The sequence below is a fragment of the Pygocentrus nattereri genome, chromosome 25 (assembly GCF_015220715.1).
Source record: "Pygocentrus nattereri isolate fPygNat1 chromosome 25, fPygNat1.pri, whole genome shotgun sequence".
Classification (NCBI taxonomy): Eukaryota; Metazoa; Chordata; class Actinopteri; order Characiformes; family Serrasalmidae; genus Pygocentrus; species Pygocentrus nattereri.
The window spans coordinates 20,120,910-20,135,015 of NC_051235.1; the positions used below are offsets into that span (position 1 = coordinate 20,120,910).

Sequence of the window (14,106 nt, forward strand, 5' to 3'; positions counted from 1 at the left end):
CAGAGAGGTGGCGTACAGTGAAAAAACACAGTAGGGGATTTGAACGTGCCATTTTTAGTGATATAGCTGGGTTTTGAATATGATCCAGTAACATTTTTTTTCTTAATTTAATTACATTGCATTTTCTTTTTACATCTTTGATATCAAGAATTCAATCTCAAATGATTTTCATCTGTTCTCTCATATTCAAGATGCTTGTTGGTCAGCGTATTTCTTTGACTTCAGGGTCAAAGGTTGTTTTCACAGAACCCGTTGATTACTGTCCACTCATTAAAATAAAAAAAATAAAGTAGAAATCAGTGGAATGTAGATAAAACGTCACTCACTGCTTACAGAAAGCTCAAAGGCAGCCAATATATAGAGTTAGACTACAGGGCCATGGACTGATACAATTAACTACACTTATATACATGTACATGAATTTTATAAAAGCAATGAATAGTCCACATAATGTGTCCTACAAACAGATTTTGAAGACTGCTTCATGAAAACCCTGAAAAACATGGTAAAACAAACAGCTCATAAAATACATAAAAATAATAATTACAAAATGCACCAATAGCTTTATTTGAATGTAGCTTTAGAAAGTATTTTGTACTTTGATGTCCAGCCACTGGCTTCTGATGCCCTTTATCATGATAAGAGTTCTATGCCTCTAACTAATCAAGCTCATGTATGAGCACAGGACTGGTCATTCTCCATACTTAAAGAACATGTACCTTACTCTCACCATCTTTAACATTTACACGTATTTCACTCTTAAAAGTAAAGGTGCCATAAGAATTCATTGGATTGATGATATAGAAGAACCACTTTTGTTTCCCTAAAGATCATTTCAATAGACAGTTCTTTAAAGGCCATATTTGGGTGAAGATTGTTTTCGAAAGTTTATAAAATAAGAGTTTGATTACTATGAATCGATAGTTTCGAAATGTGTCATTCCCATGCAGTCCATAGAAACTAAGCTGTAAAAACAGCCCATTTTGATTTTGCTGGTTTGATGATGTCATGAAAACCAGCTAATTTGCATATATCTTGCTATTCAGCCTACAGCAGATTAGCCCTGCACATCCATGCTGAAGCTATACAGAGTGATTAAACCTCAACTGTTTTTACAATGAGACAAGACACAGGGCAGCCAATCAGAACAGAGGTCATTTAAATACACCAGTTTTAAAGGCACAGTAATAAAAACAGCCTGAAAAAAGAATAAGGGCTGTTTTGCTTCATGCCATACAAAGATTATAAATCAATCTCTGGGGGAAAAAATTAAATAAAATACACACAAAGTAGAATGTAGGCCCTTTAAAGAACCTCTACAACTAAAGGTTTTCTAGAACCGTATGTCTGAGCTAAGAACCATTTGGTAACCTTTATTTTTAAGTGTTGTTAAGAAAAGCACCCTTGCTGGGAGGGTAAAAACAGAGACTAAAAGTCACCCTGTGTGTGCTGGCCAGACGAGACAAGTGCCGTATTTTCCGTACAGCGTGAGCCTGTGTCATTTGTTTTCACTTCTGCTTTTGTATTTTTGTGATTTTTTTTCCCCCCATCATGCTCAGCATAGACGTTAACAACTGCCCTTGCTTGAGAGCCATTTGATTTAGTTTTATAACTTACTATGCTTCTTACTTTTATTTTCACCTTCACCCTCAGGGCGTTTTTCACATCTGGTAAACATGAAATGTTTTCATATGTGGCCCTGCACCTGTAATGGCCTTGTGATCTGTGGGCTAGTAGTTCAAAGACAAAGTTCATTTCATTAATGCAAAGGTGAATAATCTAAAATGGAACATAAAAGAAAACATGTAAGGTCGGCCAACCAAAAGAGTGAGATGCTCGAAGTCCAAATGAGCAGAACTTTCTTGAACAGAAAGAGATCATCTTCCATGCACCAAGTCTCTGTTGTCTTTCTTTCTTTCTTCCTTTCTTTCTTTCCTATCGCTTTACATGTACAGCTTCCTATCTAGATGGCTCTTCCCGAGCACCTCGCCGCTGAACTGGTAGGTGAGCTTCTTCTTGATCTTTTTGACCTCTCCGGTCTTGCCGTAGTTTCTCAGCGCCCTGGCCATCTTCTGGTAGGTCATCTTCTTGCGGTTGCCCTTCTGTACGCCCCAGCGGTGGGCCAGGGCCTCTTTGTGTTTGGAAGAGAACTGGAAAGTTCCCTTTTCTCTGTCCACCCACCAGATGCTGTCCTTCATGTCCCCGTTTCGCAGAAGGTCCAGCAGGAACTGATACAGACGAATCTTCTTCTTGTTTCCTAGGTGAAAAAAAGACACACAGATAAACAGAGAAAAAAGTCAATAGCCCAGTCTTTTTGTGATGGGGGGAGATTTTGCTGTCAAATATGGGACAGCCCATGTCAAACGGCCTGTGTGAGAGTATTGTTTGGCCAGGCCAAGGCTCTCGATAGGGTTGTTTGTTGGAAACATGACCCTTCACAGAAAGTTCCTTGTTATTCTATTGGTCTGGTTAAAGGGAAATTTTGGGGAAGCCAAATATTTGTGTGTTAAATTTGACACGTATTCAGAGAAGTAGCTTCGCTTGCGTTTTTCTGGCTATATATACGTCATTATATTTCTTAGCAAATATCAAGAATTTACTCTAAAAACCAGTCAGCAGGCACTCAAAGTACTTACATCAGCCATCAAAGCTGGAGTCATTAGCCCTCACCTTTAAAAGAATGGTTTGACCAAAACTCAAATTTACAGCAAGTGCAATCAATCAGACAAAACATCTTTTCCCCAAAGCTTACTTCATTAGTTTAACGCCAAAGCTACAAGGCGAATACAGCTAACAAGTAAAGAAAGCTTATAGCCACCAGCATCATATTAGCTATACAGCTAAATCAACACCTGCATGTTAAGTAATCTTACATAGACTCGCTGATGATGCTCCTGACTCATTGCTATAGAAAAAATGCACTGCATAACTACAAAAAGTAGCAGCTATCTTAAACCCTGCATCTTGTTCATGTTGTCTCCATTTTTATACATTATTTTTTATTATTTTTTATACAGTAGTTATTAACAGTAATAGTGTGAGAAACCACATAAGCATTTCCACTGGGGCTATGAGGCTAATGTGGCTAGCAGGTAATGGAACCTTACAGCCACCAGTTACTATCATGTAAACTATATGCCTAAATCACCTGCGAAGAAATCTCAAATATGCTTGCTTTTGTGATTTCTGACTCTGTATGACATTCTATTCTCTAAACAAAAGAACAAAGGCATGTTGCATAGCTAAAAATAGCCATCTTAAAACCTGATTCATACCTTTCTCTATTTTCAAGGATAACATTGCCAAACAGTGTCAGAAACCACTTAAGCAAGTCTGTTTGACATTATTTAAGGCAAGTGTGAAATAGGGGTGGGTGATATTAATTATATCTGGAGACAAGACATTTTCACAATATCTGATGATTCATGATTTTTACTTGTTCAGGGATTTGTTAAGATGGAACAGACAAAATACAACCTGTAGTGCCATTATTATTATTAATTATAATAAAAATAATAATATGTTTTGGACCTTTAAGTTAGCTAGTGTTCTTTAAATACTGACGATACCCACAGTGTGCTCAGAAAAGTGTATTGTGACATAACTTATCACGTGAAAATATCGTAATATATCCCCAACCTTAGCATGAAATGGTTTAGACATGCAGTTTGCATTGATGCTAATTGGTAGATTATCAGCTTCCGTTACTTGTTAACTACATTAGCCTCATAACTCCAAAGCAAGAACAAGCAAACGTCAGACGCCAAACGTGTCCTGGCTGAGTACTTTTGGAGTAAATGGAAACCATTTAATTTCTTCAACTTTAGCTTTTTCTCATACCTGGAAACTGAGAGAAAATCCTCACCGTGTTCTACTCCGGTAGTGGAGCTGATGTGGTCCCTCATGCACTCTTCATCAGACACCTCCAGTGGTGGGCTACGGCTGCCGGGGTCGTCATCATCTGAACTCCGCAGGAGAGGTGAGGGCTGCACGCTATGGGGGTAACACACCGATGGCCGGGGCAAATAGGTCATCTGCAGGGCAACAACAGCACTTTATTCTGGGGAGGTCATAAGGACCATTGAAGCATCTCGTGTTCTCATGTATTCATGTGGTTAATTCCTTTCTCAGAGCAACATGTTCAACTACAGTGCATGTTATTTCCTTTTAAAACAGGTATTAAGCACAACTTACTAAATTTTCACCAGAAAACAAAAGAAAATTACTCAGAAATAGGTAAGTATATATATTTGTTCAGCATTTAGTATGTCCATACTTTGCCTTTATCATATTGTTCATTTTTTTCTGGAGCCCTGCATTCAGTTTTTTTTTTTTAGAAATCTGTACTGATATTTTTCTATATATCCAAAGTTCGGTCTTAGAAGTTGGTTGCATTTCCCAAGATCCGACTAATCCTAAACACAGTCAGTGATGTCAAAGTCTTTTCCTTTGATTTGCTCCTTCTTTATGCAATTTGAATATTTTATATCCAACCCCCTGAAAAATCAAGAGCATGTACTTAATGGGTGTTTTCACAGGAAATTAAATGGAGGTTGGGCTTTTATTTTTGCTCAGTACTCTATAATGCTGAGTGAAATTTGACTCATCCTCACAAGAGTTTGAGTCACTGTGGCATAAAAGGCCAAAACCCAAGCCTGTGTCAACAGGTGGCCATGCTGTATTATTTCAAGATATGTTAGGCATGCTAAATAGCAAAAGAGGAAGTTTCTTGCTTACCACTGTATACCACTGAGGAGGAGTATGGTACTCTCTCAAGACTATTTCAGTATACTTCACTGTGGTTCCACAGATATGATCTCAAATCGCTTCCATTTAAAAAAGGTGAGAAACATTTGTCCAAAAAAGGTAGAAAATAAATAAAGAACAGATATCAGCATGAAGTAAAGGTGACTGAGATCACAAGGTCTTGAAGACAGTCACATTGTTATAATGCCTGTTTGTGTCATTTCATGCAATGCGTTGGAAGACACACTTCCACATGATGGGACGGCCAGCTCAGAAAAAGAGGTCACGCAGGATGTTGAAACAAACTTATTTTACACTTAAGTTCAGCTGAAGTCATTGTATGTGGTTTCCTTAGTTTCAGCATCATCAAATAAACTACTGCATCTTGGTATCAATACCTAAGTAAGAAAGAGAACACCTTCAATCCTTGTAACACAGGGAAGCAATTGTTTTAGAGTCACACCTATGACCTGTTACATCCTTAAACTAATTTCGCTTATACATCTGGAATTACTCATAGATTTACTTTAAGGTTGTTCCTGATGATCATATTAGTCATCAGGAAAGCTGCCAGTTTTTTGGATGATTTATTGAGTAACCAGTATTCCCAAAATAGGCCAAACCGTAAAAATGAACCTATAGTGGAACTATTCAAAGTGTCTGCATAATTATTTTACTAAGATGTAAACAAAGTATTTAGAATAATTTGATGTGAAATTGTGCATTGTAGAGGAATTCCTTTACCGTTACAGTGATAGAAACCTACGATGACTACAGTGCAAATATAGCCATTTTATTTACAATCCAAAATGACCACTGAAGCTACATGTGCCATGAGTTTTTATGTGTAATGTAGTTGATAGTGAAATAGTGGTAAATATGAAAAATTTAATTTTCTTTAGGGACCATTTGCCTTACCAAACTATCAGAAAACAAGTCTCAGGCACCAGGCAGTGTGTACATAATGATTTTGTGTGAAGTCAGCTTCCTGGGAGGGAGCTTAAAGAGGTATTAAACACTTCAGACGTCTGGTTCCTGTCACCACAACTGTGAACATTTTTGACTCAGTAAGCTTCTTTAGAAAGACACATTTCTTATCAAATCACCCCAAATGACTATATCCAGATCTTAACCATTTAATTATGCATACATTTTGGAAAGCTCCTCTCTAACTTAAGAAACATGCATCACATTTCAAAGATTCCCAAAAATTTAATTGGAAAAGAAACTAGGAAGCCTTGAAAAAGACGTAAGACCATAAGCACCCAACCTTTTTGCTTTTATGGTGTGTTAACATTAGACAAAATTCTATATTTTTTTTCATATTTAAGGTTTGTGTGGATTTACATACCAAAATAAACTTAATTTATTTTTACATAGCCATTCTCCAACCTGTTTATCCCTTCAAATGGAACAGGCTGTTGCTGTTACTGTGCCTTTAAGACTGATATATGTAAATAACCTCTGTTTTGATTGCCTTGTATTGTGCCTCATTCAAAAAGCAGCCCATGCTGAAACACTCTTTATAACTTCAGTGCGAATGGGTGGGGCTAAACCACTGTAGGCTGAAAAGGTGAATATATGTAACTGTGTTGGTTTTTGTGACATTACAAAACTAATGAATTCAAAACAGGCTGTTTTTGCAGCTTAGTTTCCATATATGGACTATATGGACTTGTGATACCTTTTGAAATGGTAACAATGTCAATATGATACATCAAACATTCATTTATTTCAAAAAAGTGAATATGAAGATGATACGAAGGATATTACTACACTAATAGGTTAGACTAACCTTTTGTCAAGTGTCAACCTTTTATCAAGTGAAATTTAAAGAGATGATGCTTAAGGGAAGTTCAGTTTGCAAGTAAAGTAAGATTATTTCACTTGATAAGAGGCCTTAAAAACTGTCTAGAAATATGTTTTGTGAGTAGCAGTGTTTTGAAATGAATATGAACAAAACATCTTGAAAAAAGAAAAACAGAAATGAAAAAATTCTTGCCTTAAACTCGTGTGCATCTGTTTTGAACAGTTGAACTTCCACAAATAGCTACATAGTCGCACCGCATACAGTATTCTGAACCGCAATATGAGGAGATCAGATAAGGCCAACAGAAGAATATTATTTTCAGTGTAAGTCACTGTGGCCCTGTGCAGGAGTGGCCGTGCGCGCTACAGGAGGCAGTAAATCAGCCTGCCATTCAGACAGCTCTCTTCCCTCCAGCGAGTCCACGGCTACACACAGAGGAAAAGCCCTCTTTTCGATAGCCTGTACTGTGGTTAGTGCCTTAGAAAGAAGTCCACCCAGACAGAGAGGATCCAATCACAGCCACTCTCTGATCTGGTTCCCATTCTAGCCCATAGATTGCTTTCACTGGGTCTGCTTTTGCACTCTGTACATTGCTTGTCTTCTGTTTCATATTTCCTAAAGAAAAGTTGCCTTGGATGTGCTTGGACTCAGATGTGTGCATTATTTCCACATAAATATATTCTATTCCATCAACACAATTGTTGATAAACGTAAGAAAATAAAAGCCAAAAAAGCACCACAAACACAAAATAACAACAACAAAAAAAGCATAAATATTTCCCTTTGTTTGTTTCACGCTGCGTTGGTATTATGCTGCCAAATTAAGAGCGAAAATGAAACTCCTGAACTTTCATTTACTGATAAGAATCTGAATAACTAATCCAATTATGTCAAATTGCAATAATATGAACTGTTTATACAGCATGGATGGTTGAATGGAATCATAATTACAAATTAGTCATTTAAAATTAGCATCCCTTCTCATTGATATCAGCCCAGTTTTTGTGTGTATGCGCTCGTGTATGTATGTGAACATGCTTGCGTTTTGTGTGTCTCTGGGTGTCCGAGCACATCTGTGTGTGTGTGTGTGTCACAATAAGGAGCGGTTGTGTTTGTGTAAGTGGGGAGGGCCTGTGTAACGGCGGTTGGTGAGTATGCAGGCTGCTGCTGTGGTGACAGTGGTGAGGACTGGTCAGGATAAGGCTGGGTTGAGAAACAGTCTGGGTGCAGATGCGCTCTCTGCGCTCCACACCAGCAAAGCAAATGAAACTCTGCACCAACTCAGTGACAGCTAAGATTTGGTGTGCACTCTCGTACATGCAAATAAGGACAGGGATAAATTCTACAGGCTCTTTATAACAACCCAATCAGTTAACTCCTTATTATGCAGCTGTTAATCTTCAGTGCTAGTCTTGTAATTACTACATATTAATGTGTCCGTTATGTGGTTGAGTAAGGGACTGAAGCGAGGGCCCACATACAGGCCTTTGGGGTTTCTGCAGCTAACTTGTAGCAAATGTTCTTGTGCAAGCTGAATTATGGAAAGTATAATTGTGTATTTTCAGGGGAAAATGTGCATGTGATGGCATCACATAATTTTCCAGCAACTCACACATGGACTCATAACGTGCAATTATAATGTGAAAAATCAAAAAAAGTAAAAAACATTGTGCAAACCTAAGTGTATATTTAGACTGATGATCTTTGTGTGCAGAATTATTGCGATAAGCAATATAAGCATGATCTAAATTCGGTTATGAACTACTGTTTATTTGCCGAATTGAACACATTGGGTAAAAAAATACGAATTTTTTTTATTTTAAACTCAGCATAAATAAATAGTTCAATAAAAAATCACGCATTAAAATAATTTTAAAAAGTGGCAATGTCATATGTTTTAACTGATTTACATGTGGAAAATCAATAAAATATAATTGAATGGGGGGCATTTAATCTTTTGCATACAACTGCAATTATCAGCTGGACTAGCATCTAAAATTACTTAATAATTTATTATGACAACTGTATTCTGCACAGGCAGTATGCAACACAGTTAACATCCAGTGATTCTCTGCATTATGTTGATTGGAAACCAAAATATTGCCAAAACGGCATGCTAGAAACAAGTTCATCCATTTTGCACTCTAGTGTGGAGTGGCTGTCATGTACCAGAGTTCCTTTGTTTCATTTGCATATTCCCCAGCATTCTTTGCCAGACTCAAAATCTGTTATAATCTTTTCAAGTGATGTTTAAATATGCACATGTGCAATACCAGTTGATCAGTATTATTAAGTGCAGTCATTACTACATATTTATGAGAATAATGGTCTTATTTATATTATCACAATATTCAATAATATCAGTTATCAGCACAAGGCTAGTGCAGCTTGCAAGCCTCTACCAATACTCTTAACAATAAAAGTTCCTAAATGGTTCTTGACATAAGGACATAAGGTTCTGGAAGCTTTACATTATATGGAGGCTCTTTAGATCTTTAAAAAGGTTCTTTGCACTCACACGTCTCAATAACAAGACCAGTTCATGAAGAACCATCCACTTAAAAGGTTCTTCAGAGAACCACAGGTGGTTCTTCTGTGGCATTGCTCTAAAGAACCCTTTTTGGGTCCCACTTTGAAGTCTCACTGCTTTTGGATGTATAGTGAAATTATATAATCTGACCATTGGCTCCACTGTGCAGTCTTTGGCTTTGTAGCAGAATTGGTGCAGTTAGTGAAATCTCACCTGTGGAGGGGAGAGGGCAATGTGGGGTCCAGGCAGACTGGGGTCAAGAAAGTGGCTGGACTCCATCTCACTGAAGCGCTGATGCATGCTGGATGGGTGAACCTGTGGCACACTCTGTAGCTCTGTGAAGTGGCTCTCTGGCAGGTTCTCAAAGTCTCCTGAGTGGATAGGGTGGGGGTTATACTCCCAAGTGTGATCTGGACAGAGTTGGTCAAATGAAGGGTCAGCAATTGCCATCTTAGAGCCAATACACAAAAACCGATGTCGACATTAGACTGTCAGTAAAACATGGGTAGTAGTTAAATTGTCCATTTCAGATTTTTAAAAAACATTTACTTTTTGTTTGTTTGTTTGTTTTTTTCACTTAAACCACCAGGCCTACGTGTTCACACCACCATTCCCTTCCGCAGATTTAGAATAGCATCAAACTTTGTTTTTGGCCTCCATGTTTTCCATCACTGAAATGACGAATCCTAGTTTCTATATCCATTCCTTGTCAATTTGCAATACATTCTGTATTGGTTATGTGTTTAGAACACACAGAATTCCAAAATAGACGTTAAAAATGTTTATCTTATGTGAAAATATTTTTTATTGAAGGCAATCAACTGTAGCTGGCCCCATACTTCATGGGAAAATTTAAGAAGATGCCTAGCTAAAGAAGAGTTCATAAAAATATGTCAACTTAAACAATTGTTACATTGCTGAAACTGTTACTGTATAAATTACATTAGCTGTGTTATATGTAAGAGCATTAAACACACGCATAGCACGAACATTGAACATAACTTGAGTTATTTAGCCAAATTCTTAGACTTAAGCTAAGCCTAACTGTGAATACAGTCATAGTCTCCTCTGACAATTACATTAAGTTTTAGCTTAATTTCTGTCAAGCAATCATTACATTTCCAAAACAGGCCAAACGTCAAACTGCAAACACATGGCTGACTTTGATGATGTCGTTTGGCTTAAAGCCTCCTGTAATTAGCATTTCTCAGAGTTCATGAAAGTAGGTGAACACCATTTTCACTTTTCGTTTAACATCGTACTGCAGTGGCTTTCAGATCTGAAATGCTACATGCTAATGTACACAAAAAACTCTCAGCTTTTGTAGTTCCAGAAATGAGACGGCATCGTGCATACAATCATATGACCCCTGTACTGCACTCTCAGCTGGCTCCTCTTTTAATGCACGTCCATTTCAGCCCTTTTTCTCTTTTGTGATGCTTTCTATTTTTCAGCAATAGCTCCGTTTGATAACTGTGTGGCCTAGATAGACTCTTTTAGGTGGCAGGCCCTTGGGGACATTTGTCGTTCTACGTCTGTAGTTTTCTTGCCTGTCAAAATGAGGCATCTGTTTCCTGCTTTGTGTCGGGTCACTTGCCTGGTTCCACTCGCTAGCTCTCCTAACACCCCCTTTGCGGGGTTTATTCCCAGCTGCCCTGGGTGTGATTTTAAACCGTTAGTTCATTCTACCGAAGATGGTGTTAATATGGGCCTCTAAGTGTGGCGCAGTATGAACCTATTTTGGTGAGGTTTAAGTCCATTTGAAAAAGTAGGTAGATATTTAGAACAGTCTGCAATGACGTATGCTTAAAAGTGCCAAGACAACAACAATCTACAGATAAATTGATGTAAACAAAAAAACTGCATCTCACCACTTTGGCCTTCTCCATCGATTATATATTGGTATTCCATTGGCGGCCGATAGATGTCAGATTCATAGATCATTTCGTCCGATGGCTGTTGGGTGGATTGTGAAGAGAGAGTTTGACCATTTGGAATGAAAACAATAAGCAAAGCCCTTAAAGTTCAATGCAGAAATATGAATGCAGTATGCAGTATGAGAAAAGCCTCACATCTTTGTTTACAAGTGCCCAGTAATCTTTAAACTCAGATGGTGTCTGTGACATCCAGCCAGTCCGGGTTATTTTCTATTACACATAGAAATTATATTTCAGTAATTCAGTAATTTTTGAGAACAGTTGTACTTGTAGAATAGAATTGTTGTTACATAGAAGCACATGTGAGGTTATCCTGAACGACCACCTGTCATATATTACTTGATGTATTCATTCTGTTTGTTTATTTCAGTCTGTTTGACCTCATAATAATCAAGACATCTTAATTATAGATAGTTGATATTGAAATCCAGTAAGCCAGTCCCAAAATGTTCTAAGCAGCACTGAAACCATAACAAAACCTAAAATACAAGTGTGTCTAATGTTGGCAGCCAAAGAATTTGCACATCTACAAACATTTATGTGTACATTAATCAAATGCATATGAGGCTACACTTAATAAGACTTAATAAGACTAAATGAGCTGTCTGTTCTATTTGAACGGTAAACATTAAAAATAAAATACCAACATAGTGACACCATTCACTTTCTACTACCATAGTATTTGTTCAGGTCTACATTCGAGGACTAAGTAGTGAAATGTTACATCAGTATTACTGAAACACTCATACATCTACTAGCTTTAGGCCATTGCCGGGAACTCGTAACCTTGCTGACTCTTCGTTAACGTCTCGGTCTTTGTATCCTTACACGTTTACAACCAGAACACAAACACAATGGAATGCATGCATAGAAGATGAAGAATACTCACAGGTGGGATGATGTACCCCTCCATTCTGAATGAAGGCAACATGGAGTCTTCTCCCCTTCGCTGACTCTAGCTCTTTGCGCTAACCCTTTCTCAATGGCTTTCAAAACTGTCCCCGAGCCATTGCACAACTCGAAATTTCCTCTTACCAAATGAAACCAAAGATCTTGTACACACACACACAGAAGCACGCACCTTATCCAGTGGGGGCCACACAGCTATCTCCCAGGGCCCCTAAAAGAAAGTGGCTACAGAGACAGTGCAAGTAGCACGTTAGCCTAACAGCAAGCGTGACCAAAAGGATCGGGCTTTCTGTTTGTTACTTCTTTATTTTTGGGTATGTGTGTGAGTCTGCTGCTGGTTCCTGATTTTAGGGTGATGTCAGGTGGGGATTATAACTACTCAGTTAGAACAGACGCGAAGTGTCACCTCCCCCAATAGCCAATCAGAGACAACTCAGCCAACACGCTTCTTCCTGTCCACCTCCATACTGCCTGCCATTCCACAAGCTTTAACGTAGGATGAAGGAATAATTGGTGCCACTTTAGAAGACTTTAGGGCTCCTCTAATTTCTGCATTTTAGAAGCCATTCTCAAAAGGGTGATTCTCACAAACATGACAAACACTGGGACCCAACTTAATCTCAAAATGGTTAAAACTTAATGTTGCTTTTTTCTTTGGATATATACACAATGATGTCTGTTATGTCATTTAAAGTAAACTTGACTTTTTAAGATATTTTTCAGATTTTTAGTAACATTTTCCAGTATAAATGACCAAATTCTTCTTACTTTATTGTGGCACAGTGAAACTGGAAGCATTTCTTTTCATAGGAAGGCTTTATTAAAGTATATATTTTTTACAAAGTACAGTATTTTATAATTTTATCTCACTACTACAACACATTGACAGCCACTGACAGTCAGTGACTTCCATTTGCTTGTGCCACATAATGTTTTGTTGCTTTCAGTTTGCTTCCTTACAGTTTAAAAGGCAACCATCAAAGTTCCAAAATGTAAAAGTTAAAAGTAATGCAAACTCTATTTTTCTAATTTAAACATAAAAAAAAAATAAATACCAGTAATGAAAAACAAATATCTTGGCACATTGCGGTAATGAGTGTGAGGGTAAAAATGGCAAAAACACATAAATTATATAAAACTAACAATATAATTTTTGTTGTACCATATAGAGCGCCAAAAGAGGTGCTGAATTACAGGCTTATTACATACTAAGGCTTATTTTTCAGTAACTACAGGGACTTCAGTGCAAACTGGCTGAGCTATTGTTAGATTATAGAAGCATGCAATAAAACTTTGGGCCTGCTTGTGGGCCTTGGCCATTTAAGGGGTCAACCTTGTTAATCTACATAATGATTATGACTCTCAAACATAATGGAAATGTATGGTGAAATGATATAATGTGACCATCCACCATGCTGTCCCCAGCTTTGTTGGCTTTGCAGCAGAATTGGTGCAGTTAATGAAATCTCACCTGTGGCGGGGAGAGAGCAAGGTGGGGTCCAGGCAGACTGGGGTCAAGAAAGTGGCTGGACTCCATCTCACTGAAGCACTGCTGCACGCTGGACGGGTGAACCTGTGGCACACTCTGAAGCTCCATGAAGTGGCTCTCTGGCAGATTCTCAAAGTCTCCTGAGTGGATAGGGTGAGGGTTATACTTCCAAGTGTGATCTGGACAGAGTTGGCCAGATGAAGGGTCAGCGATTGCCATCTTAGATCCTATTACATGCAAACCAGCATTGGCATTAGACAGTCAGTAAAACCATGGGTACAAGTTGAGTGGTCCATTTTAGATTTGTTAGATTTGTTTAGATTTGTTTTTTTTTTTCTTCTTCACTAAAACCACCAGATCTACGTGTTCACAGTTTCCTGTTCACACCACCATTTCCTTTAACAATAAAGTGAATAGCATCAAACCTGCAGTTTGCTTTTGCCTCTGTGTTTTCCATCACTGGACTGCAGAATCCTGGTTTCTAAATCCATTCCTTCACAATTTGCAATACATTCTAAATCATTTATGTGTTTGAAAAACATGGAATTCCAGCATAGAACTAGGAATTGGGTCAATATACACTTTATAAACGTTTGTCTTATATGATCATTTGTAGTGAGTGGAAATTAAACAAAAGTGTGTCAAATTAAACAAAAAACAAAGGAAAACAAAATTAACCCCTTTA

General features: G+C 37.9%; 1 protein-coding gene across 2 annotated transcripts; it reads right to left on the minus strand.

The window, feature by feature from the left end:
• Window positions 1–34: 34 nt before the first annotated feature.
• Window positions 35–12,519, minus strand: spi1b (Spi-1 proto-oncogene b). Of its 2 annotated transcripts, XM_017703520.2 has the most exons (6): window positions 11,913–12,513; window positions 11,159–11,233; window positions 10,958–11,042; window positions 9,300–9,496; window positions 3,866–4,034; window positions 35–2,257 (listed from the first exon to the last, which is right to left on the minus strand). In XM_017703520.2, the coding sequence occupies exons 1-6, from the start codon at window positions 11,952–11,954 to the stop codon at window positions 1,944–1,946; spliced, it is 882 nt and encodes a 293-aa protein (XP_017559009.1). In that variant the 5' UTR covers window positions 11,955–12,513; the 3' UTR covers window positions 35–1,943. The 2 variants fall into 2 exon arrangements, with proteins under 2 accessions (XP_017559009.1, XP_017559010.1); XM_017703521.2 differs by lacking the exon at window positions 11,159–11,233 and having other exon boundaries at window positions 11,913–12,519.
• Window positions 12,520–14,106: the final 1,587 nt, after the last annotated feature.